The 27,033-nt window shown below is 36.8% G+C and overlaps 1 protein-coding gene across 8 annotated transcripts in view; it reads right to left on the bottom strand.

The window, feature by feature from the left end:
- The window catches only part of PRORP (protein only RNase P catalytic subunit), a 40,078-nt gene that overhangs the window by 11,174 nt on the left and 1,871 nt on the right, over nucleotides 1-27,033 (bottom strand). For 4 of the 8 annotated variants that reach the window (XM_087874706.1, XM_034418016.3, XM_087874689.1 and 1 more), the window contains exons 2-5: nucleotides 25,652-26,872; nucleotides 23,831-23,878; nucleotides 22,002-22,134; nucleotides 12,605-12,712 (exon numbers count right to left, since the gene is read on the bottom strand). In XM_087874706.1, coding sequence (XP_087730832.1) covers nucleotides 12,605-12,712; nucleotides 22,002-22,134; nucleotides 23,831-23,878; nucleotides 25,652-26,598 — 1,236 coding nt within the window. In that variant the 5' untranslated portion in view covers nucleotides 26,599-26,872. Of the gene's footprint in view, nucleotides 1-12,604; nucleotides 12,713-22,001; nucleotides 22,138-23,830; nucleotides 23,879-25,651; nucleotides 26,873-27,033 lie in introns of all 8 variants that reach the window. The other 4 variants (XM_087874684.1, XM_034418012.3, XM_034418014.3 and 1 more) reach the window with 1 other exon arrangement.

Below are 27,033 nucleotides of genomic sequence, written 5' to 3' on the forward strand. Positions count from 1 at the left end.
AAATGCAATGCACGTGTGGTCCCCATGCATGTGCCCCGCCCCTGCGCATGTGCTGCAGAGACCTGAAGACCAGCTGGCTGGCAGGAGGCATGTGCGCATGGATGGGGGAGCTGAGCTGGGGCGACGGCTCGCGTGCCCACAGAGAGGTACTAGATCACGGATCTACTATATTTCTCAGCGTTCCTCAGTAAACCAAGGGATCCCTTGGGATCCGCTAATAGGGAGAGACTGCTCAGGAGCAATCCTACCAAGCATTTGGGCTGTCTCTATTGTCCAGAGTTTCACCAGATGCCAAACAAACTCTTCTTCAATTGTTGGGAAATGTTAGTCTTACCTCATTCTTCAGAGAAGGATGTCTTGTCACAAAAAAAAAAAAAAAAAAAGGAAGAAGTTTATTATCCAAATAGAGGAATCAGGTTGACTTCTCATCTACTCTTTGTCTTTACAAACATGCTTGTAAAGTACACCCATATACAATAATATATAGCTACCAAATTCTACCTTTTAGGTAAAATTTTATACATAGATGTCAAGCGTAGGTAGGGGAATGGGAAGAATAAGCTTCAGCAGTCCCTCTGATACTTAGATAATGAATTAATTGCCAAGGTTACAAACTAAGAGACCATAAGTTCTAGTCCCACTTTAGGTCCAAAGCCAGCTGGGTGACGTTGGGCCAATCTCTCTCTCTCTCTCAGCCTTCAGAAACAGGCAATGGCAAAGCACTTCTGAAATCTTGCTATGAAAACTGCAGGGACATATCCAGGCTGTCATCAGAAGTGAAGACTGACTTGAAGGCACCTTCTCTCCCAAAAAACCTTTGAAATGAAATGAAATTAGTACAGTAACAACCATGATTTGTGCCTGTACCCAAATTTTAATCTACTGGGTTCCATGACCTTTGCTCAGAGGTCTCCCAAAAATTAGTACATTACAGGATTGCAGCCTAATACTAGATTTTTCTTACATAAATCCTTCTGAGCAAAGGTCAGCTTTTCCTAATACAATAAATTAGTAGAATCAGATTAATTTTCCAGTAGTCAGACTTTATTTGGACTACATAAAGATTAAGAGATATCTCAAGAAATAGAAAGTAATATTTGTTGATATTCTCATTTTCTTCATTTTTAAAATCAATTTATAATGTTGGCTATTATTAACCAATATAACGGGAATATGACCAAGCAGAGGTGCTTTGTGTAAAGGAAAAATGAAATTTCCTTGACTCATTTTAAACCTGCATAAATTTCATCAGATGTTCTCCAGTTTAAGAACTAAACAAAATGAGGAAATATACTTCCCGTTTGCATTTTCTAAAGTACAGTGCTCATGGTTTTATATACAAAGCCAAAACTCCTGATTCTGTCTTAAAACCTGTTTTGTGTCATTTCCATTCTGTCATTGCCTCTGCCCTGTATCAGTGGGGATGGAAAGATTCCCCTTGTTGTGACTGTGGTGATGATATGCAAAGTATTAAATGTATTGTGCTTGTAGGAGGCTTGCAGTAACCTTGAAAAAAAATCCGAAGGTTTTTTTGGGGGAGGGGAGGTATAAGCAGGTGGGGGAAAGTTGCAGCGTCCCTGCAGTTGGTTGTAAGGGTAGATGGATCATCAAAATTTTCATCTCATGACAGCTGAGGTGCTAGCCATAACTTTAGGCATAGGACATAAACCTCTTCGTTTAGCACTGTCATAATTTCAAATAGTCGTAAATTAAGAACTATCTGTATTTTATAAATATTAACCAATCTTCCCTCATCCACCGCATTTTTTAAAATGAAGATTTCATTAAGAGCATTAGGGCCAAATAAATTCCAAATTTGGATGCAGCTCAATCCTCGTATAACGTTATGTATGTAATGTACGCAATTACATATATAATTTACATAATTATTATATTTAAAATACAAATATCTATTAAATATATTCCAACATAAAACTAGTTCTATTTGACTCCAAAGCTGTACAATAAATTGTATCTTATAACAGCATTAGTTCATTCCACAGATGACTAAAAATAGCAAGCTATATTCACTAGAGATTTTGTGCTATTGGGAAACATTTATAATTACATACAGAATTCCCTGCAATATATCATAAAATACTGTGCATCTTATTCTATAGTGTTCAGTAAGACTCCAATCACCAGGAACGTAAGAGGTACAAATGCCAACATATGCTAGAAGATCGGCTTTGTACTAGCACAAAATCACAATTAGATTCTGAATACCAAAAAATGCAACCAATCTGCATTTCAGCAAAGTATCTGAAGTACATGATGAAGTAAGAATCACCACGCAGAGTGGAAAAAGATGAGGAATAGTGAATTACCTACAAAATTTCCAGTGGAAGATTTAACTAGTAAGAAAGTCTTGCAGCAATCAACTATGTGACATTTTATGGCTAGGAATCAAAAGGAAGAAGTAGGAGGATGTTGAAACGTGTGAATGTTAAGAAGAGAGCATTGCTTACATTTGAAAAAATGTAGATATACAGAATGAACTCAGTAACTTTTCCATCTGAAAGAATACCAGTCTAAATAAATACTGTAAGTAAAAAATCAGTTCACTTAAGTACTGCCATAGCTCCTCAAAAAGAACTTGACTCTACATATGACCCCTGTCCTTAAAGGAAAGATTAGCAGAAAAAAAGGTTTTGCTCCATATTTTTAGTAAATCTATTTATCCTTCTATTCTAAAGGTAAATTATTGGGGAAATAATTACTCCTCCTTTCAAATAAATATAGTAATTGAATCAGTGGTGAATTCCAAATTTTTTTACTACTGGTTCTGGGCGTGGCAAGGGAAAGTTACTGCGAAATCTCCATTCCCACCCGACTCCAGGGAAAGGGTACTGCAAAATCCCCATTTCCACCCAACTCCAGGAGAAGGATACTGCAAAATTCCCATTCCCACCCCACTCCTGGGGGAAGGATATTGCAAAATCTCCATTCCCACCCCACTCTAGGGCAAGCCAAGGTATTTGCTGGTTCTCTGAACTACTCAAAATTTCCACTACCAGTTCTCCAGAACCTGTCAGAACCTGCTGGATTTCACCCCTGAATTGAATACTTTTTCATATCGATTAAGACTAATCATCTTGAACACAAGAAAGAGAAGAAAACAAAGTGGATGTCAGAACAAACTAGAAATTTGCCAAGAGAAATGAAGCCATGGCCAAGAAAGACAGAAATTTTGGGAAGAAACTTAACGAAGAGTTTCAGAGAAGTTAATGAAGCAGGTTACAACACAGAGGATGGAAACAAGTATGGAAAAATGAGGAAAATCTTCCAAATATCTCTGAATTCAAAAGGTTTATTGCCAGGATTATTGTCGCTAAGTGATGTGGGTCATGTGATGTTGCACTTTAAACTTGCATCACTTAGTGATGGCAATCCTGGTCCCAATTACCATGGTAATCTGAGGACTACACCTAATGACCTTTGGTGTCTACATGGACACTTCTATATGGTTTCTTAGCATCAATGCAAAAGTGATTTACTATAACCTTTCCCCCCGTTTTTTAACCCACAGTTCTGGGATTTCCTAGTACAGACCAACTCATCTTTTCTAAAATCAACTAAGAATGGCTAGGTGCCGCCACCTACTGAACATGTAAAGGCTACTCAATTAACATGTCAAATGCATGAGTAGCAAACTTGACTAAAATTATATCCATCAGCATTTTTTAAGTTGAGTTATAACCACATTTGAGAAACCACATTTCTCAATTTATTTCCTGGTTTTGTCTCCAAAGCTCTCTTTCAAACCCAAGATAACAGGTTGCTATCGGAACACTGGTTCTACAACTGCTCTAATGACAATAACAAACAAAGACAATTTCTGAGCGTTTTCAATTCATAAATACTTTAATGATGCTTCCAGTCATATAGAACTACTAATGCTGAAGAAAACATAAACTCAATTTGCCCAATTTGAAAGAGACTTCCTGCCCTAAATACTTGATATTATACCAAAAACAGCTTACTAAAATAAGCTATCCATATTAAATAATTATTTTTGCTAATACACCGTTATGTACTCTGGACAAGGTAGAAACTTCAAACGAAGTTTGCACTCAGTATCAAATTGTAGGAAGTTAGCACCCACCCCTCTCTTGGAAGAATGAAATATTTTAGGAAATATTAAAAAGGCAGAATACTGTATTTCCCTGGATGAGAAATGGAGAAACATGTAGTGTAGGAAGTTAGCACCCACCCCTTTCCTAGAGGAATGAAATAGTTTGGGAAATATTAAAAAGGCAGAATATTATGTTTCCCTGGATGAGAAATGGAGAAGCATGTTTTAAAGACGAAGCAGCTGACCAATGGGCCAGAGGCAGAAATTCAATCTTTGTCAATGGACCATCATCTGCAACACAATAGGACCCATCTAGCAACAGAAACTCACCACATGGCACCTGGGAAGATTACATCAGCCAGCAAGGCTAGCTAAGACCTCCACCCTCTGGGAGTCTGACAACCAATCAGGATACTCTTTCTGGGCCCCAGGAAATTCAAAGCCAGAGAAGGCATAAAACCTGGGGACTCACTGCGTCTCGCCCCTTTTTTCTGTTCAGGAACTCAAGCCATTTGATCCTGTCCACCATTAAACCATCTTTCTAAGCAGTCTCCATGTTTCCAGTGTTTTTTTCCCCACTTGTGAGAGCTGAACCCAGAAGGATATTTCTTCCTACAAAAGACAAAGCAGCTCCTTGCAGCTTCCTGCCTTCCCCCACCTTCGTCATGGGCCATCATCTGCAACACAAGAGGACCCATCTAGCAACAGAAACTGACCACCTGGCACCTGGGAAGATTACATCAGCCAGCAAGGCTAGCTAAGACCCCCTCCCCCTGGGAGTCTGACAACCAATCAGGATACTCTTCCTGTGCCCCAGGAACTTCAAAGCTCAGAGAGGGGCATAAAACCAAGGCATGCTCAGCATCTCGAGCTTTTTCTGCTCAGGATCTCAAACCATGTGATCCTGTCCACCATTAAACCATCTTTCCAATCAGTCTCCATGTTTCCAGTGTCTTTTTCCCCACTTGGAACTGAACCCAGATGGACATTTCTTCCAACAAAATCTACAGTTTATCCAGAGCTTCATACATCTGGAATTTTCCCCAAGAAATGAAAACAAGGCTTATATTTATACATTAAATAACTATGGCCTTTCTATATAAACATCATGGTTTTCTGTTAATTTTCAGAAGTAATTAAAGGCTTCCCAAATTTACAGATTATTTTCTCCTTGAATAAAGGACAATTCAAGAATGCTAAATCAACACAAAATCAAAGGAAACTTTGCCCAGAAAACTTATTTTAAAATATTATTTTAATTAAAAATGTAAATACCATATTTTTCGGAGTATAAGATGCACCTTTCCCCCCCAAAAAAGAGAGTAAAAATCTGGGTGTGTCTTATACTCCGAATGTAGCCTCGCCCGGCTTCTCAAACGGAAGTTTCAGAGGGTGAAAAAAGCATCAGAAACGAAGCTTCAGAAAAGAAACCCCCAAACAGAGCTTCAGAGGCTTTTTTTCTGAAGCTCTGTTTTGGACGCTTTCAAAGGCAGGAAAAAAAAGTTTTTTCTGAAACGGAGTTTCAGACATTTCAGAGGCAGAAAAAAAAGAAAAAAAAAAAAAAAGCAAGGCACAGAGCTCACAACCAAGGAACCTGTTGCTAAAATTCACCTCTGGAAACAGCTGATTGGGGGTATTCCGGGAAGCCGATCCACCTGCCAATCAGCTTTTTTCTTATTTTCCTCTCCCAAAACTAAGGTGCGTCTTATACTCCGGTGCGTCTTATACTCTGAAAAATACGGTATAAAGCTGGCATGCTGCAAATCAAAAGCACTGTCTACACGCAAGTGCTTTTTCAAAAAGCACGGTTGGGACCACCACGACCTGGATGACTGAAAATCTCTATATCCAGCAGCATCTACCATATTTCTTTGCAGGAATACCTTGGCCCCACAAATGTCCCACTGGGATGGAAAACTGCACCCTGGAGAGGAAACTTTTCTTTGAGCTGGATATTTTATGACCAGCTATGCCCATTATGGGGAAAAAAATTCAAATGTGCTTCCAGCCCACAAATGACATCTATTCCTATCCTATTTATCAGAATCCACTTTCTTTCTTTCTTCCATATCCTCATTCAAACTTAATTTTGTTCTCCTAAAACCCCTTCCAGAGATTATCCCACATCAGTTTATTGTTAATAATGAAAGGCTGTTGCAGGATTATGGAATGATAGAAAATAGAAGGAAATTCCCAACTTGCTAAGCTAAAGGTTAATTTGCAAAAGATGTAGAAGAAAATGCCTCATCTAAGAAGGAAAAGAGAGACTTTTTTTTTGCAGCGCATGAGTCATTTTTTTAAATTCCCTGATCAAACCAGGAAGAAACTTGCTCTGTACAAGTGAGAACACAGCTTGGTTGCTGTAGCAGCCAACTAAACATTGAGCAATTGAGTTTCTCCTAAGAATTTAGCTGTCTTTCCAATATTGCAAAAAGGTGCAGAACAGCATCTGCTTCCTTATATGAAAGTGTTATTTATGAGAACTTCTAAGTGTATGACTGGCATTCTATGTCAGCTATCCCTCTTCATATTAATGTATTCTGTTTTTTATCACATAGACCCAAGGCTCTGCAGCTTCTGCCTGTCACTTTTCTTACAGCTGAACTCATTCCTGGTATCAGAGCCCACTTAGGAAGGGAGCAAGAAGCTGAAGGATTTCTATCGCCCACTGCTCACTTAATAGAACAGCAGAACAGAATAACACAGTTGGAAGAGACTTTGGAAGTCTTCTAATCCAACTCTCTGCTCAAGCAGGAAATCCTACACCATTTCAGACAAACGATTGTCCAATTTCTTCTTAAAAACCTCCAGTGTTCTTTGTACCTCAAACATATTCTCTCTACCTCAAAAACCACCTGTGGCAGCAGCAGAATGGAGTGACAAAATGTATTTTTCCAGTTTGCCCTATCTTTTGCTCTCCAACAGAGAGCTGCCATTTTTCTAGACTACCAGTCTGTGAAACCACAAGGAAGACATTTCAGTTTATCCGAAGGAGAAAAAAATGCCTTCTTTTCTTTAATCTCCTCTTCTCAGTTGGCTACTGCTCAGGCTCAGTAAAAAATCTCAACTGCCCCCCCCCCAAGATATTTATATTTTGTAAATTGTTGCTTTTATTAATTGCATACCAAAAAGAAAGAAAAAAAGAGATGAAGTTATTAAGAAAAAAAAGGCAAAAGCATGCAAACCTACACTCATGGATGTGTACATATACAAAAACTCTACATAAGCATTTCAATAACGTTTTCATTTTTGGAAATTTCATTACCATCATCCATAGCTAATTTATGTCTTGGACCCATCATTGGAGCCATTCATTTAGCCTTCCAGTGTTGAAAGTAATGCCTTTTAATTATCAGACAATCCATTTTCATTCTCCAGATGTCAGTTCCATCCAACAGGAATATACTTCAAAAAATATGAGAATATCTTATGTCACAACTGACTTAACGCATATAACATCTTCCTTCAAAAAAGAAACAATAACAGACTATTCAAGCATGTGAGATTAATGATGTATTAATCTCATTGCAATTCCAACAGCATGGCAGTTTACTCAAGCCATTTCTATATAAGCTCAAAGGTACCCACAAGTCCAAAATAGTATTTTTTTTTATGGAATTAGAAAAGAGCCCAAAACCTACCAATTTGGTAACTTGCTTAAGTTTCTGCTATGAGCAGAATGGGGTAACAATCAATGGGATAACAATCAGATTTGAGCGTGAGAAGTCCTGCTTTACAAGCAGAATACTAGATATGCATTATCCAAGTCAAATCTTCATATATCTTTGTATGTCATGGCTTGAACAAAGGATATTTTTGATGATTTCAGAAAGACAGATTGTATGCAAATGGAGACAATTCAACACCAGTGTTACCTTCCTAGGAAGGAGTCGATCAGCCAAGATCACACCAAGAGCAAAGTGTGTAATATTCTGGGAAGTTAATGTTTTGGAAAGGCCAAGTCAAAATTCTGACCGTAATCCTATAAAAATGATGCAGAGGAATCTGAAACGTGTATTTGTTTAATTGGGTGCTGTTTATTTTGTTTTAGGACCTGCATGGAGAACAGATCATACTTTAATTCACACTCATGCAGAAATACTAAGAATTCAAAAGGGTTCACAAACTTTAAGCAACACTCCATAAAAACTACTATCATAGTTCCCTTTAGTTTTCTTTTCTCTAGGTTAAACATGCCCAGATTCTTTAAGTATTCCTCATGGGGATGCAGTAATGGTCATAAGTGCAAGGACTGGTCATAAAGTTGTTTTTTTCAGCACCACTAACTTTGAATGATTGCTAAACAGTCATAAAGTGAGGTCCACCTGAACAATTTTTCTAAACCTACCCTGTATAGAATTATGAGAATGACATATAGGAAGAGGTTGAGCAGTAGAGGGATAGGTTTTATCTAAGTAAAATTAAGAAAGTACATAACTATCATTATGTAAAAATAAAAAACACTTTTAAATAAGTGAAAAACATTTTATTTTGTCACTTATGTTCTGATAATTTCAGTTGTAATATCACTGAATAAACAACTTTTTCTATCTGCAGCTATCATGGTACAAATATGATCTGGCAACATTCTTTTCCTCTCGTATTCCCATATGAAGTTTCAACCATATCCTGAACCTACACGTAAGATAGCCTTGAGCAATCCTTAGTTATACCAGTGTTAATGTAGAGTTTTCCCATTGAGCATGAATGAAATTGCAAGATTGGTAAAATTTGTTATTTTTAGTCATGTTAACCCATACTGGGTTTGATCCAAAGAGCAGAACAAAATGTACTGACCATATCAGATTGATAGGGTCATGCTTCCTCTCCTCTGCTCCCTGATCAGCCCATTTGTCATCATTCTGCTGCTGTTTCCCTAAAAAACTGGATGTAACAGCAGAATGCTGATAAATTCTCAGAATTGCACAATAGGGTTACACTGCTTAATCAGCAGTATTATAATTGATTTAATTTATGGCCTCTATTGGTTTAGAAGGTTGAAAATATGAAACAGTAACCCAATCCCCTCACATTTATGTAACAGAATATCAAGGTAAAAATGCTTTTTGCATCTTCAATCTATTTTATGTGTTGGGTTCTTTTTTATTTGGGAGGGGTGGTGGTCAGTTTGTGATACAATGGGATCTGTAGAAGGAAGGAAACAGGAAGAAGCCTAAACACAGGCAGTCCTACAGCTGGACTTGCCCCATTCCTGCTGCAGCATCATGAGTGCCGGATATTTTTCCAACTGCTGGTCATGAGCAGGAGAAGGAGAGCAAAGCCAAAGGAATCAACCAATCACTTTAACCAATGCTGGTTTGCAAAATCAGGATAACATCAATTAGCAGTGAGTCAAAACAGATGCAGTAGAGGGAGGATAGGAATCAGCAACAAGAAACACAGATTTCTTGCTTTCTGCCAATTCAAGGATGGGGAAGATAGCACTTTAACTCAGCCCTGGTGATGGTTTTAAATAATATGCTTTAAGTCTCACAAGGTGGCAACATCTGGCTGAAACCTTGTCCAGTCTCAGAAATAAACAGTATCAGCCTCATTAGTACCTGGATGGAGGGGGCTGTTTTTGGGGGGCAACGAGCACCCAGATTGTTCAGGGCAATATGCTGACTCGTAAACCGTTTATAGAAGGCTGTAAAGCACTGTGAAGCGGTATGTAAGTCTAAGTGCTATTGCTATGGAAGACTTCCAAGGAATATCAGGGCTCTAGATTGGGTATCCATCCATCCATCCATCCATCCATCCATCCATCCATCCATCCATCATTTTTGTTTGTTTGTGTGCGTATATAATATATAGTGTACATCTAATCACACAATAAATAGATTAATGGATCACAAACATCCTCCAATACTGGAATCACCATCAAGAAATTAGATGGACATGAACTCAAACTGTAGAGAGATTTGACCTTACCAGCCTAAACAAGGCCAGGACCAAGTACTATAAAAGTGTATCTGAACAGCAAGGGGGAAAAGCAAGCAAAGACCAATTCAGAAGTTCCTTTAACTCTTGAACCTCCCAACTCTAAAAGAGCCATTACCTTACAGTCCAGTGTAATACTACCCAGAAAGCTAGTTAGCCAGATTTTTTCTTCTGTACCATAAAAAAATCATTACCAGCTGTCTCAAGGCAAGAAATCTCTGAAATTGTTACATTTTTCTTTATAAAAACATTATTTATGATAATTTTATTATGATTGCAGGTATTACTCGCAAACTGCTTTGAAGATGTTGAACAACAGGCTATACAAATATTTAGAACAAAAAAAAGTATATAATAGATCAGGGGTGTCAAACTCAAGGCCCTGGGGAAGGATCTGGCCCACGGGGTGCTTAGATCTGGCCCGTGGGGCCACCCTGGAAGCAGCAAAGGGCCAGCCTGCGGTGTCTCTGCCAATGAAAATGGAGCAGGTGGCCCTCCCAGGCTCCATTTTCGCTGCAGAGGGTTGCAGGAGGCCATCGCAGCCAAAAACGGAGCTTGGGAGCCCGTTTTTGCTGGCAGAGCACTCAGGCCACCACAGGCGCCCCCAACGAGTGACGTTGAGCTGGCCATGCCCATCCTATTGTTTCCACCAGCAGCCCTCTTTAAGGTGACCCATACTTGCTGGGGAGGGACAGGTCCAAGGAACATCTAAAACGCCACTGTGAGTATTCATGCTATATGGTGGATGAAACTGCTGATATTCTATCAGTTGGATTCTAATTGGGTAGATTCAGATGAATTGCTTGGTATTATTGATGTTGTCTTAATGAGCTTGATTCTCTGAATCTTGAGGAACTAGTCCTCTGAATTGTGTGAGATCCAGGTATCTCCTGGATTGTCAAGATAGCCTGTGATTAGATCCTTGTAATAGTGACAGCAACTCTGAGGAGAAGGGGTTTTCTCTCCAGTGAAGCAGACAGTGGTGTGCTGCTTTCTCAAGAGACCATTACTGAACCCTTCCATTCTGAGCAGTTATTGTCTCGTCTCTAACTTTCCCTTTATAGGGATGATTATTGAGAAAAAAGTCAGAGAGCAGTTGTGCAGTCTGGGAGGAAGTATATTATCTGGACCTGTTTCAGTTGGATTTCAGGCCAGAGTCACTACAGTATTGAGAGACTATTAGTCATGCTTGCTGATAACCTTTGGGAGAACCAGGATGAGACTAATGTGTTCATTTTTGTGCTCCTCCTTTCAGCAACCATCAATAAACTTCTATAATTACCATCCATATCCTTTTAAGATGCAAGGGTTGGGAGTAGTGGGCGCCATGCTGTAGTGATTCATCTCCTTCAATGGTCATTTTTAGTCAACATTGACAAGGAAGAGAGGTCATGCCCACAACCCCTCACATGTGATGTGCCACAGACTCAACATTCTTGCCCCTTCTGTATAACATCTATATGGAACTGCTGGATGAAATAATCTGTCAGTTCTGGGTCTAGTATTAACCGAATGCTGAGGATACTTAATTGTACATATCAACCGTGAGCTGACCAATTCCCCAATTAAAACCAGTGTGCAATTTGAGGTCCTCCTGGATTCAGACGCTGTTAAAGAGCAATTTTACGTACATAGATCTACCATGTGCAACAGTTGCACTCCTTCAGATGGTTAATCATGCCTTAATCACCTCATGGTTGGACTACTGCAATATGCTGTACATCTGGAAGCTAGAGGTGGTTCAAAATGCATGGGGTAGTAATGTGCACTTCATTTACACTTGTGTCATCACTGCTTTGTAAGTCACAAGTCACATAAACACTTTTTCATAGCTTAGCATCTGATTAGTTGAGGGACAGCTTTTCTATAATTGCTTCTGGTTGGCTGGCTCAATCAGGCTGAGTGGATATGCTCTGGGTACCTTTAGCCAAATATTGCCATCTTGCAGGAATGAGGAAGCATGTTGTCTCTGTTGTAGCAACTGTCTTCGGAACAACAACCCCAAGAGAGACATATAGTTCCCACTCTTTAAATCATCCAAAAATATTTTCCCAAGCCTGGGGTGAACATGCTTGTGGAGTGCCTGGCAAATTTTTCTGGATGTTATTTATGTGATTTGTCTGGACAGTCATGTTGTTGTTAAAATTATGTATTATTTTAAATATTGTAAGCTACCCAGAATCTTTTTGAAGGTGGGCAACCTCATAATCTAATCAATAATACAATCATGTGAGATGAAATGGCTGATTTAAGCCTTTTTCAAAACTCTAAAAATCCTGAATCCCTCCCAAAAGATTGAGGTGATCCTCTCATTTTGGAGAGAATGAAGGGTTTAAACACCTTAAACCTCCTTCTAACTAAAAAAATAATAATGTAAAACTGAGCATAAAGTATCACCAGCCATTATTAAAAGTTCCCGAGCAGGTTATGAGGACAAAAAACATTCCCTAGTTTGGAAAAAATATATCCACCTAAAGGTGATTCTCTTTTCTCTTTGCTTTACCTAATTTCTACTTTAAGCAATGAAATATAGATGTAGACATTTAAAACAAAAACACATACAATTTCTTAAAACAAAACAGTACTTACAGTTTTAGATGAAGGATTTAGAGGGGTTGTTCTGGCAACATTGAGGCCATCGATCACAACATCAAAAGGGGGATGTTCATTCACAAATCTCTGAAAACGTTCTAATTCCTAAAACCAGATTTTAAAAGAAAAATAACATGTAATATATCTTATAGTAACCTCATGTATTAGAATTATGTAGAATAGCTTCCAGACAAGATAGGCAACACATAAATCCACTAAATAAATAAATAAATATTCCTAAATTAGAAATGTGATTGACACACAAAATATTTTCCATATACAAGTTGTACAAAATGTACAACCTTACAAAAGCAATAAATATTTGTCACAAATATTTAGGATAGAATATCAGTAATATAATATGTAATGTTGATTTTTTTTTCTAAATAAAGAAAAATATGTTGATACTGATATACAAGCTAGTTAGAACATGCCATCAATTGATTCACATCTAATTAAATTTATGGAATCAGATTTTACTGTTATATTCAAGTGGGCAGCCTGGGCAGGCAAGGTATAGCCTCGTGTTCTATAGTCATGGTACTTAATTTAAGCATATCCTGGAGGTAATGGAGCAATTTGTATTTGCTTGTTAGTCAAAGGTTCAATTTGGTTTTGCTACTGCCCAGAGGTTTGTGTAAAACAACTTGAGTCTGGGGTTTTTTGTGGGGGTAATGACATTAAGACTTGAGAAAAGGGGTAATTGGGTCCAACATTTTAAAAACCACTGCAGTACAGAAGGAAAAATCGATTGTTCAAACAAACGCAAAGGAGAAAAGGCGAAAGCAACTTCACACACCTTACAGGCAGGAAAAATTACAGGCCATGATTATGGAAGAAAAATTCGGAGCCTAGCATACTGTCTTTCAACCTTGGAAACTTTAGGATGTGTGGACTTTCAGAATTCTCCAGCCAGTATGAGTGGACTTGCTGGCTGGGAGGAATCCTGGAAGTCCAAATATTTTAAAGTACAGGTAGTGCTTGACTTACAACAGTTCATTTAGTGACCATTCGAAGTTACAACTGAAAAAAGTGACTTACGACCGTTTTTCACACTACCGTTGCAGCAGCCCCATGGTCATGTGACCAAAATTCAGATGTTTGTCATCACCTTTTGCAACCTTCTGACAGGCAAAGTCAATGGGAAAGCCAGATTCACTTAACAACCATGTTATTTATGAAAATGTTTCATACATGGCACCTTCCACTGGCCAGAATTGCGAAAATGTTCCCCAGCAATTCCCCGAAATGTTGGAAATGTAAGACTGTCTATGGAACATACTAACATCAATGGTGGACCTGCACAATGGCACAAAAATTTTGGACAAAAATTAAAACTTGGATAGTAGAAATAACCCAAAATTCAATAGAGGGAAAATCTAAGCACCCCGTGGGCCAGATCCGGCCCCGGGGCCTTGAGTTTGACACCCCTGTTCTAAACTGAAAAGCATAAAATAATGTAGCTTTCCCCACAAGGGAGCTGCACCAATCAACAATCAATCACTTTTCTGCATTTTTTAAAATTATATAATATTTTATTAAGGTATGATGAGAATTAAACACAATGCTTTAAACATGGTCTCATCACAGATTTGTATAAAGACATTGTTATATTTTCAGTTCTTTCTTTCTATTCACTTAATGATTCCAAACATCACATTTTTCTTCTTTACAGCAGCTGCACACTGAGTTGACATTTTTGTTGGGCTGTCTAGCGTGACTTCCAGACCACTTTTCTGATCAGTCTCTGCCAGCTTAGTTCCCATTAATGGACTACTCAGATTTTTTTTGTGCCAATATGCACCACTTGTTTACATCGAAGCAAATTCATTATATTGAAAGCAACCTATTGAAGCTCATCACAATCCCTTTATTTACAATCCAATTTAATATCCCATTTTCCATAGTAACCAACTAGATATCCCTGGTAGCTTATAATAGTGGACTTTTGCTGGTGTTTGTTCCCCAAATAACTGCTATTCAAAATCAAGTTGCCTTCAGACCTACAGGTACACTTACAGACACCATGACCATACATTAATTTTAGTATTTTTTTAAAATTTCAAACAGATTTAAGAGTTGATGAGTTAACATTAATACATTAAAAGTTCATTTGCACTAAGATAGTACATGCAAGTGAAAAAGAAGGTGGAGGGGTAGAGACTTGACCTACCTTTCAGAAGCAGGGGTTTTTTCCTAAGAAAAATTCAAATTACTTAGATTGTAATTACTTTCCATTAAAATAGTGTTTGATTTTAACAATCAAATGGTGAGGGGAGAGAAAGAAGGGAAATAAGAAGCAAATTAATTATTTGCTGAATTGTCACTACACTTCTGTCACCAATAAATCCCTGCAAAGTGATAATTAATTATTATTAAAAGCAATTTCCTTAGCGTGATGGGAAAATAGTAATTGAATTGAGTGACTAGAACAGTAAATTCAATGGTTTCCGATACACAATAGAATTTTGAACCTACATCAATATGACAAGATGTATAGCAAGATGACACTAAATATACGGCAAGGTCAGCAATGAGGTCTCAGGGCCCAGGCTTCAAACTATTTATCAACAGAACTCAATAGAGGTCAAGGAAAATGTGTAATAAAAGTCTCTATATGTACTAGAAGCAGATGGTACAAGCTATCTTTATGCCAAAGGAAAGTTTATACATGACACCTATTGATGTGCAACTGTTTAATTTAGTTAAATGGAGATTAATTAGCTCAGATTTTCATCCATTAAATAACAAGAAAATATTACTATAATACTTTACATTAAGAAACTGTAATAGAGGAGATGGACCACGTGCATATGGTCATGTGCCAGAGTAAAATATAAATAGATTAGAACATAGAACAAGATAAGAATCATAAAAATTATTTGGGGAAAAAACAAGTAAACTCCAGTTAATTTATGTACCAGATTGAAGTCTAGAGAGTTGAGGTAAGGCAGCAAACAAGTAGCTATAAGCAACAAAAACAGAGCTGAGTAATGCCTACACCCACTGGCAGGTATAGGATTTCAAACAATGCTGGAAAGAACTGAAGAATTCTAAGGGCTGCATTCAGGATGAATCAGAACAATGAAACTATAGGCGTGTCCTCATGAGCAATAAATGGAAAGCTTAAGCAAGACTAAAGTTACTTAACTGTTCTAATGACTACTGAAGACAAAAGTTGAAGATTAAGGTGATGATTGTTTTACCACGTTTTCTGAATCTACAAGAAGGATTGTAAGCATTTTTGAATGACCTATGTCACAGGGACTCTTGATTGGCTATCAGCTCTTAGGTTTATTTACAGAGGGTTGCATTTGTTAAATACTTATATCTCTCTGGGAAAGTCCCCTCAATCTAAGTATTGGTGGAAAGCATGCACCCTTTTCAAATTCAAATAATAATAGAGGATGTAATAATTGCATCCATTCATTCCCAGTAGTTCCACAAACTCCCTAACTTGGCTTTTTTCCAGATGGAAATGGAAGGGGCAAGTCAAGGTGTGGGATGTTGTATCTAATACAACCAAACATAAACACATAATCAGAAGATTACAAAGGAGCTCAAACACAGTTGACACATAATATTTGTTCCATTATCAGGAACCTATCTTGTATAGGAACTTTTTAATTCAATATATTATAATTGCATTATAATCTAATTGTTCATATGTAGGCTCTTCTTTACAATATGACATTAGTATACCAGGCATCCATGGCATACATCATACATACATGTATACATAAATGCATGCATACACACAAGTTATTCTTTAGTCAATATTGAATGTTTATGCATTTGTTCTACACACAGTTCAAAAATCTAAATTACAATGCCTTTAAAAACCAGAAGTTTTTCAGTACTGTAGCAATATACTGTTTACTGAATTCTTTAGGCAGGTTCAGCTGCCATTTTAGGCACTGGTCAAGACCCTCGTGGGAGGAAGCATCTTTCTCCTTCTGAGCACTAGCATAATTCTTGGTAATATTTAAAACCTGATAGTGAAAAATTAATCACTTTTCAAATTTTCCAGTTGCCAGGACACCCCTTTCCTCCCCCCAAAAATATGTAATTCATTTATAAATAAAATCAATGATTCACTCTACACTTTCCTCTGCACTTTGGCTGGATAAGTCAAGAACCAGTCTGACCAGACAAAACAGAATTCAACTTGTGCTAATTCTCTGCTGGACTGAAATCTGTAACAAGCAGATTTATTATTGTAGTGTTAACACTACAGCAATACTAACATTATTGCACCCACCCCTTTCCAAGAAGAATGAAATATTTTAGGAAATATTAAAAAGGCAGAATATTATGTTTCCCTGGATGAGAAATGGAGAAACATGTTTTAAAGACAAAGCAGCTCCCACCTTCCTGCCTCCCCCCCTCTTTTGTCAGTGGGCCAGAGACAGAAACCCAATCCTTTGTCAAAGGACCATCATCTGCAACACAATAGGACCCATCTAGCAACAGAAACTCACCACATGGCACCTGGGAAGATTACATCAGCCAGCAAGGCTAGCTAAGACCCCCACCCCTGGGAGTCTGATAACCAATCGGGATACTCTTTCTGGGCCCCATGAAGTTCAAAGCCAGAGAGGGCATAAAACCCGGGGACTCGCTGTGTATCGCCCTTTTTCTGTTCAGGAACTCAAACCATGTGATCCTGTCCACCATTAAACCATCTTTCCAAGCAGTCTCCATGTTTCCAGTGTCTTTTTCCCCACTTGGAGCTGAACCCAGAAGGATATTTCTTCTTACAGTAAGAAACATTTCTTGCATTAGAAATGACTTTTTACATTTTTTCTGTATTGCCAGGAACTCTATAAAGCAGGAGACCCGGCCATGATACCACAGGGAGGCAAATTCAGGACCACTGCTTCCACCTATCATCCAGATGTTACAAGATTTCTACATGATCACTAGGCCAAATACCTCATCCAAAAATGTGGATTGTTAACCCTGTGGTTGTTAAGCAAACTCATTATTTGCTATAGGGTGGGTTTTGCCAGAAACTGGAAGTAAACGCCAGTTTCGGGCAAAAATATAATAAACTGTGGTCATTTGATCGCTGTGAATGAGAGGCAGTTGCTGAATACCCTAAAGTGCAACGAAATGTGTGTATGTGGAAGGGGGCAAACATCAGTACTTCAAAACACTGAACGTTATCCTATCCCAATTGTGGTCATAAGTCAGGGACTACCTATATGAGTAGTGTTCTCTCAAAACAGAAGTTTTGCTTTTTTGTTTGTGATATTTCCACCTCACAAATCAATTAGCCATAAATTTAATTTCTATATTAAACTGATCTTAATAACATTTATATCATAATCTTTACCAAAACAGAGAGTATCACCAGTAATTCATTTATACTAAATTGCACTCTAATTTCCAACATAACCATAAAGAATGGCTGATTAAGGTAGGGAATGACAGGTGTTTTTTTTAATGAGTCATTGTGACTTCATAGGAAATGGCACGTGTATATCACCACCTGACCAGAAATGCAGATTACTCTAATAGGTAGCAAAAAATAGAGACTCACATCCATAGTGACGTCTACATAATTATAAAGTAAACAAAACCTACAAATGGTCAAAAGTTATTTATACTGGGATAGAAAAATAACATTTTTCTTTAGCTTAAAAAATAGGAAGTCCTTTTAATGTTGTGGTATAATCTTTTAGTACCTCTATAAAAATAGATTAGCACATAAAAGCCTTTGGCCTGTTTACCCTAGACAGCTACAAAAGGGGCAGTTAAATGAAGTGGGCAACCCCAAGCCTCAAATCTTTATGTCAATTTGAATCAATGTTTGTGGCTCCTAAAGTGTTTCTAACTACAACTGCTAGAAACTGATAATAATTCTGAGGGACGAAAGACAAAAATCTGAACAAAAAAAAAAAAAAATCTAAAATAGACTTGACAGAATTAAAAACAAAGAACTACCCCACAAACCTAGGAGAATAAAAAAATCCTAATTTCATTTATATGCAACTTTTAGTACTGCCCTGCCTGCTGCACTTCTTGGTAACATAAACATATTGTTAACCCTTGTCGCTAAAATTTTCCCCACTCTGCTGGGTTTTCTGTTCTGTTGTCTTGTTATATTCAATCATAAAATGATGAAATGTCTTTGAATTTAATAGTATCAGTAACATTTTTATATCGTTGGTTATTTTGAAACATAAAGTATCATCAACGATCAGCAGAAAGCTCCATTCTTAGAGGCTATGTGTTAATGTAACCAGTAAATGTATTTAAAGGGCTATCAATGAATGGCTCATACAAATTTCTGCAAATTTGACGTTCTTTACATTTTTAATAAGCGTAATAATCAGTAATGTCAAACTATAAAAAAGGTTCCGTACTCTAGCTTTTAGTATTTGAAAGTAACAAAGAAATATTGTTTTCTACTTAATAAAAAATTGACTTGGCAACATGAAGACTTTGTGACTTCTAAAATTATCACTAACGAATTGTCCAATCTGAGTGTATGTAACTATGTAAAATTTTAGATGAGTCAGTAACAAATAAACACTAAAATGTTTTTGTACGAAAAAAATCAAGGAAAGCATTAACTGAAATGATGTATTAACCATATAACGCACATCTGATTCAATCCTTAACTGATTGAAAAAACAATGAGCCATAAATGGAATCTCCCTAAATACCCAACACATATCCAAATATAAAATTCTATTATCAAACCAATGATTTCAGCTGTTCCCATAATAAATTCCTTCCAGAAAAAAACCCAGCTGTGTGTAAAATACCCAAACATTTCCAACCCTGAGCAATTCCTGAATGTTGCTGGTTAACCAACTTAACAAACCATTAGCATTTAATATCATGACTGGCTGAAAAACAACTTTGCTGAGTCAAACCAACCACTCACATGATCCAGCAGATGAATTCCAGCTATGGCCAGAATCTGAAAGTTGACAGACAATCCTCATAGCTGACTACTGCCTCAAAACATGAAAAGCGCTTTTAAACATGGAAATTTAGCAATCACTAAGAATGAAAAGAAAAGACCTATCCTCCCCATAAAGTTCTCTAAGTCTGCTTTAAAGACAAGCTTGCAATCACCACACCAGTGGTGGAATTCAATTTTTTTTACTACCGGTTCTGTGGGCGTGGTTTGGTGGGCGTGGCAGGGGAAGGATACTGCAAAATCCCCATTCCTACCCCACTCCAGGGGAAAGATATTGAAAAATCTCCATTCCCACCCCACTCTGGGGCCAGCCAGAGGTGGTATTTGCCGGTTCTCCGAACTACTCAAAATTTCCACTACCGGTTCTCCAGAACCTGTCAGAAACTGCTGAATAGCACCTCTGCACCATACCTTGCACCAGTAAAATTCATGTCAATTACATCTCCTATTAAAAAGCTGATGCCAGCTCTTCAAGAACTACAGATTTTCCCATTCAGTGAGCAATCTGTAAAGGTTTTCATCTAGAAATGCCTTTCTTTGTCTTTCCCAAACAGATTTTACAGTGTACGTATAGGCAACCCTTCTACTGGGACACCCAACAGTGGGAGCTTCTGACACAGGGGCAGCTTCTGACACAGCCATACAAACTCTGCAAAGAGCCCACCCAGTTCCTTTAAGATCGATTTTTGGATGCTTCTCACAGCCTTATTATTGTATATATAAATAAAGTAACCCTTCTTTTAAAAATTCAGCACAGGTAGTTCTTGACTTAGAAATGCTCATTTAATGACCATTTGAAGTTACGATGGCACTGAAAAAAGTGACCGCTGGTCCTTACACTTACAATCCTCACAGCATCCCTGTGGTAATGTAATCATGATTTGGTCACCTGTCAACCATTGCATATTTTTGACAATCATAGTGTCCTACAGTCACGTGACTTCCATTTGTGATCTTTCCAGCTAGCTTCCAATAAGCAAAGTCAATGGGGGAAGCCAGCAATGAACATTGCAAGTCCCAGTCACATGTCTCACTTAACAACCACAGCGATTTGCTTAATAACCGCATGAAAAAAAGTTGTAAAAACTCTGATGCCATACTTAACCACCACACTATTTAGTGGCAAATTTTCTGGTATCTATTGTGATTTTAAATTGATGACTACCTCTGAACATCTTCAAACTACATACCTTATTAATTCCTTTGTAAGATGTTCCTACCTAATAGTTAAATAAAATCAAAATATTTATTTGGGAGCAAACTATGGGAAGATAGCTTTCAGACACTGGTCTTGTTATTAACATCCAAGATATAACAAAACCAAAACAAACATCAGATCCAAGATACAATAACACCATCTAGTGGCCATTTTTCTCTCCTACCATACATGCAATATAGACTGTGTATATCCTTTCAAAATGCTTTTCAGCAGGTAAGTATGTCTTTTTGAATAATTAAAGCAACCTTGTCCTTCTCTGGACTTGCGCCACTGCTTCACAAAACATTTTTGGATGTCTCTGTAAGTATATACAATTATAAAGCCACTTTGCATGTGTCATATCTGTAAGCAAGTCAGTTACATGACTTAAATTATAACTACTTAAAAGAATTTTAAAATGCCATGTCACTAATACGAGCAGCATCAGCAATAATTTATTTAACTTACATACTGCTCAACTCTCAACAACCCTGGGCAGCTTACAACCACCAAAGAAATTAAAATAAAATCAATACAACGTAACAGATAAAGGTAAGAGATGGCATGTGCGATGATGCACAGCAGGTGGATAAAAATCGATGATTTTTTTTCAAAAGAAATCAGATTTTTAAAATTTAAATTGGATTTTTTTGATTTTTATCAAATTTATTTTAATAAAATGCTTTTGGAGTAAAAATCTATCTAAAAATAGTCTTCTATTTAAGATACATTAATAATTTAAGTTATTTAGCATGAAATAGAGCTAAGTTATGTAACATGAGGTTGTATATTCTGCAATATTGGGACTGTCAGTGAGTCAACAGCGGGTCAGAGGAGCCTTTGCGGGACAGAAATGACAGATGCTCTTTAAAAATTATGATTTAACTCGAGTTGATTTAAATCAAGAAATTTTACTAGTGATTTAAATCATGATTTAAATCAAATCCACCCTGATGCACAGGATCTCATTCTTCCTTACTTAAAGACCTGGGTGATTAGCCAAGTCTTCACGGCTCTTCTAAACAATAGCAGAGTTGGATCTCAGGAGGAATCACATTCAGAAGGCAGGTGTTGCTATAGAGAAGGTACACTTCCAGGATCTCAATAGACACCAAAGGAACCCAGAGCGTACCAAGCCTGCAGGATCAATTGGCCAGGCAAATGTTATAGCAACCAGGCCCTGTGCCACATAGTGCAATATTATTGTGTTACAGAAAAATATAATCAAAATAAAAAACCTTTGTTTAATTGAGACTCACCTGGGGAGATGTATTTCGAAATACATCAGTGCCTTCAATCACATCCTTTTTTATTTTGTCCTTGACATTGATGAATTCTTCTTCACTCAGATTAATATCTTCCAAAAGGTGACCACAAGATGGACACTGCCTGCTACTGTAACAATGAAATCATCTAATAATGATTTTATTATCTACTTATAAAATATTAGCATCTTAAATATGTTTTGCCTTATTATACAATTTAAGCCTCATTACATTTACCTTTAGGCTAGTAGTACAAATGTCCAAAAAATATACCTATGCAAGCTCAAATAAATCAGTCTATTGAATTAGTAACCATTTTTTGTTAGTTTTCTTATAGCATGCTAGTTTCTGAAGCAATTCTTCTGCAGACAGCACAGAAATGAAGTTAACTATGCTATTGGCAGGTTGGCAAAACAAGTATCTAATAATATTTTGATCACTTATTTACAAAGCTTGATTGAATATTTTGATAGGAAAATATTTAAATATTCATTAAATATTAAGTAAACTAGCAGTTATGTGAAAAAGCTTCAACTGGGTCATTTCAACATAAACCTAAATGAATCAAAAGTTTGTGTATTCTTTTGTTCCTTTTTTTCCAGCATAGTCACAAGAAGACATGAATCCTAAGCAGCAATAGGACAAACTGCATTGAACTATATTTAATATTAATTAAGATTTACTGAAATCTGCCACTCAAAAATCCATGATCTGGCTTTTTTCAATTTATCATAATTAAATTTAACTATACTTTACATTTTGGTCAGAACACTAAACAAACATAAATATTTTAATCTGTTCTTGGTTGTGACAAATTAAAAGAGAACAGAGTTATTTAAAGAGCCTGCACAAAGCTCAGATGTATTCAAGGGGTATTAAATTATTTAATCATTATTCATAAATGGCACCATTCAAAAGAAACAATAAAGAAGTCTAAGAAGGAAACAAAAAGACCAGAACACATCACCTCCAGCAGTTAACACCCAGATAAGCAGGGATTAAAACCAAGCAAACAAGCAGAAAACAATAATCAAGGAATTAAACAAAGAGAAAATCACATCCTCACCAAACTGGCAGGGTAAGCTACTGTACAGTATATAAACAGGGAGCAAATCCCACACTCACTACATTTATTTTGGACCTAGTGGGTAATGAAATACCTGCAACTAACACCAAGCAGAGAACACCAAGAACTCCACAGTTCAATCCTGAGTTACATGCAGCATATTCTCTTCCATTGGAACCCAAGGGTGCTTTTCCAAAAGGCAAATGGACTTTCTTGGTTTTTTTTCCTTGAAAATGTTTCGCTTCTTCTCCAAGAAGCTTCTTTAGTTCTGACTTTACTTCGGAAAAGCACCTTTGGGACAACTATGACCTGGATGATTGAGACTTCTACTGGAACAATCTTATTTTTATGGTCAGAGAATGGAGAAAAATTCTCAATTCTACCAATCATTTAACTACATAAATCTTTACAGATTTTCTAATATTTGGAAACTATATGTTCAAATATATACTCAGCCACAGAAACTCCTTACTATCTCTCACCCCAAAAATTCTCACAGATTTCTTCCTGCAACAGTTTTATGTAAGCTTCTTTAAGCTTCTACAAGAAATGTAAGATATGAATAAATAAAGAAGACATTCAGGCATTGCATTGCACTTTTAAGTCAAGATATTAGATTTTCTATGAATTTTAACATAACTTTTGCCAAATTATTAGAAAAAACCCTTGAGTGAAAGATGAAAATCTTTTTTTCTGTTCCATTTGAAGAAGTAATTGAAGCTAAACATGAGACAGAACTTTAAAGAAATATACTTACTTATTATTCATGCTTGTTAAATTTCCTTTCCAGTTCTCTCCTGGAATACTATTAAAATGCATAAAAATTAGAATCCAATTAAAATAATTGAAACACATCCAAAAGAAGCATTTCCTGCTATTAGATTCAAATGAAAGCATCAATAATGAACTGGATTTATACTGACACACAAGCTTTTTCCTAAAATATAGCAAGCTACATCTAAGCAGTCATCTATAGAATTAAAGTGTAACTGCAATTTTACTTACACATAAATCCCATTCATTATTTAGAGTATATTACTTCCAATCTATATGTCAGGGTTTTGTTAAGAAGTAACAATTCACAAGCAGGAACACAGAGAACATAAACAAGCAATTCTTATAAGCTAATGTAGGAAAATCAGTTGATCTGAATCCAAAGAAAATAGAGGTTTAGAATCAACTTTCATTGCTCAAGGACTGTTATTTCTTGAATTACAATAGTGTCCAAATTGTATTGAATCTATGAGGAGTCACAGGAAGTTTTTGTCTGCTTTGACAGAGCTTAGCAATAACTATTTAATTAAAATTAGATGTTATAAAATATTGCAGCATTTTCGTTTCAGTAATCATCACTGAACATATACTACTTTTAAAGAAACTATAGCAGCATTACAACTTATTCTTAAGTATTCCATTTTTTTGTAAATGCATTAAGTTTCTTTTAAAATAGCAGGTTATCAATGTCATTTTTTAATACGGAAATTCAATGGTAGTTTTTAAGACTGTTTGATTATCCCATTGACTAAGTTCATATATCACACTATGCTATAAGCCATCTACCATATAAGCCATAATACGGTTTTCCTACTTGTAGCTAAATGCAGTTTTTAAACAATGATTTATAAAATGATTTATGACTGAGTAAGCTGAACAAACAAGAAAATTGTTGCTTAACGAATATACCATGGCTAAGCAACTGAAACTCAGTCTGACCCAACTATTGGCTTAAGAGATAATAAACCTTAAAGCAAAGTAACAGTATATTCATAGGAAGCTGAGTTTACATATGATGTAGTAGAGCACAGGCGGCAAACTCGATCGCGTCACGTGACGTATTGTGACATATTGCAATGTTTTTTGCCTTTGCTGGGGTGGGTGTAGCCTGCGTGTGACGCATCTGGCCCGCAGGTCCCCAGTTTGACAGGCCTGGTGTAGCTCATCATCTGGCTTTGAGTTTTTTACTTATATGTACACAATAGCTGAAGTTTGTAAATAACAATTATTTATTGTTCATATGAATTAGGTATTACTCATTAAACCAGGGATCTGCAACCTTAAACACTCAAAAAGCCATTTGGACCTGTTTCCCACAGAAAAGAAAACACCAGGAGCACAAAACCCTTCCTGTGCCTGACTGTTTCATGAGTAGTCACAAAACTAGCATATGTAGTTGAATTAAACATTCTGTTTTCTTCTGAAACTTTTCTTTTCTTGGATTTATCCATGGTTTGCCTACGGGGGTTGAAAAGCTCAATAAATAGTGTGCCAGCGGGTGTCACACATTGGCTGTTGTGACGCATATTTTGAGTGACAGGGAGCCGCAGCAGAGGGATGAGAGCCACCTGTGGCTCCAGAGCCACAGGTTGCTGACCTCTGCATTAAACCAATCTTGAATATAACACAGATGGCTTATAGCAATGTGTGCAAACTTCCCATAGATTTGATAATTACATATATTTCTCATCAACTTCACAACATAAGCAGATTATTTACTACTCAGTGTTTAAAGTAAGAATTGTTTTAAGGAACTTTCATCTAAAATATGAAGAACAACTATTACTGGATAAGCTTTATTTACCTTTCAAACCACTGCTTTACGCTCAGCATGAGAGATTCGTCAGGATAAATTTGATTCTCTCTTAAGTAGTAGAGGATATCAATACATTTGTTTTTCAAATGGTCATCCTTCACAGGCTGGCAAAAGTCGAAGAAAAGCTTTATTGTTGCCGAAGCAGGAATCAGATTTTCAGCTACCATCTCATGAAACAATTCAAATGCAAGGTTTCTTTCTTGGTTGAGTAGGGCACCCTCAATGCAGTCTCCATAATTTTGTCTTGAATGGAATGAGACTTTTTTAACCTTTTCCAGTAGTACCAAGGTCTCTTTCCAGTGTGAGGAAACACTCAAACCTTTGATGAGCAAAGAATAAGCTGATGCTTCTAAAGATTTATATTTGGCTTTCATAATATTATAGATGTCATAAATCTCTCCTATGTCCTTATGAAAAACACATAGAGTCAAGTATTTCACCAAATAACTATATTCAATGTCTCCATCTCGTTTAGCCACTGCAACCAGCAAGGATTTAGCCACATCTACTGGACTATGATTATGTACCATGCTGTCAAACATAACATCTTCAAATTTTTTAAAGTGTTGATATTCTTCTTTTAACTTCTCCCATTCCTTGGCACTCAAAGGTGTGTCCGGAGTAGAGACTATGTTTAAAGGACTAGAAGAATCATTTGCAACAGCATTATTTGTATTGTACATTGCCCTCATCTTGGATGATCCAGCCACAAATGCACTGAAAGGCTTTGGGGCAAATCTCTTTTTACCAGCTTTTTTCTTCGTCATAATGTCATCTTTTATTTTAATTTCTTGATGAAAGGATTTAGGATCTGTCGACTCTGCCCATCTCCATGATGTAGTAGAAGTAAAACATCTACATACAGCTGGGAAGTTTTGCTTTGTTGACACAAATGTCTGCAAAACCCAATTTGTTTTTGGGAGGAAAAAACCCATAATACTGAGTAATTAAAACTGAATTTTAAAAAAAGAAAAAAGAACCAGATTGTAATAAATATATGAAAAATGAGAAAATTGACAGATTGTCCAAAAAGCTGGAATAATAAATGATTGATGTCACTAATAAATTTATCTTATTAAACCAAATCAGTGTTTATTATCCTCAGAAAAAAATCAACTAAAAGGCCAATTCGAAATGAGAACTTCTTTTCCTTCATTTGTTAAAATGCTTGACAGAAGTATATTTCTGAAGTTCCTTCATTAGTGGTACCTACACACAAGAAAGTCAAGCACAATGATATGAGATTTTCATTCAGGTCAGGCTGCATGAAAACAGATATTTCCTTAAAATGACAAAGATAAACTATAAATTGCACTCAGTAAGAATGGTGATATCTCACTTACTGCAGACTCAGTTTTCAGTACTTATCA

The sequence above is a fragment of the Pantherophis guttatus genome, chromosome 1 (genome assembly GCF_059756535.1).
Source record: "Pantherophis guttatus breed Tessera chromosome 1, ASM5975653v1, whole genome shotgun sequence".
NCBI lineage: Eukaryota > Metazoa > Chordata > Lepidosauria > Squamata > Colubridae > Pantherophis > Pantherophis guttatus.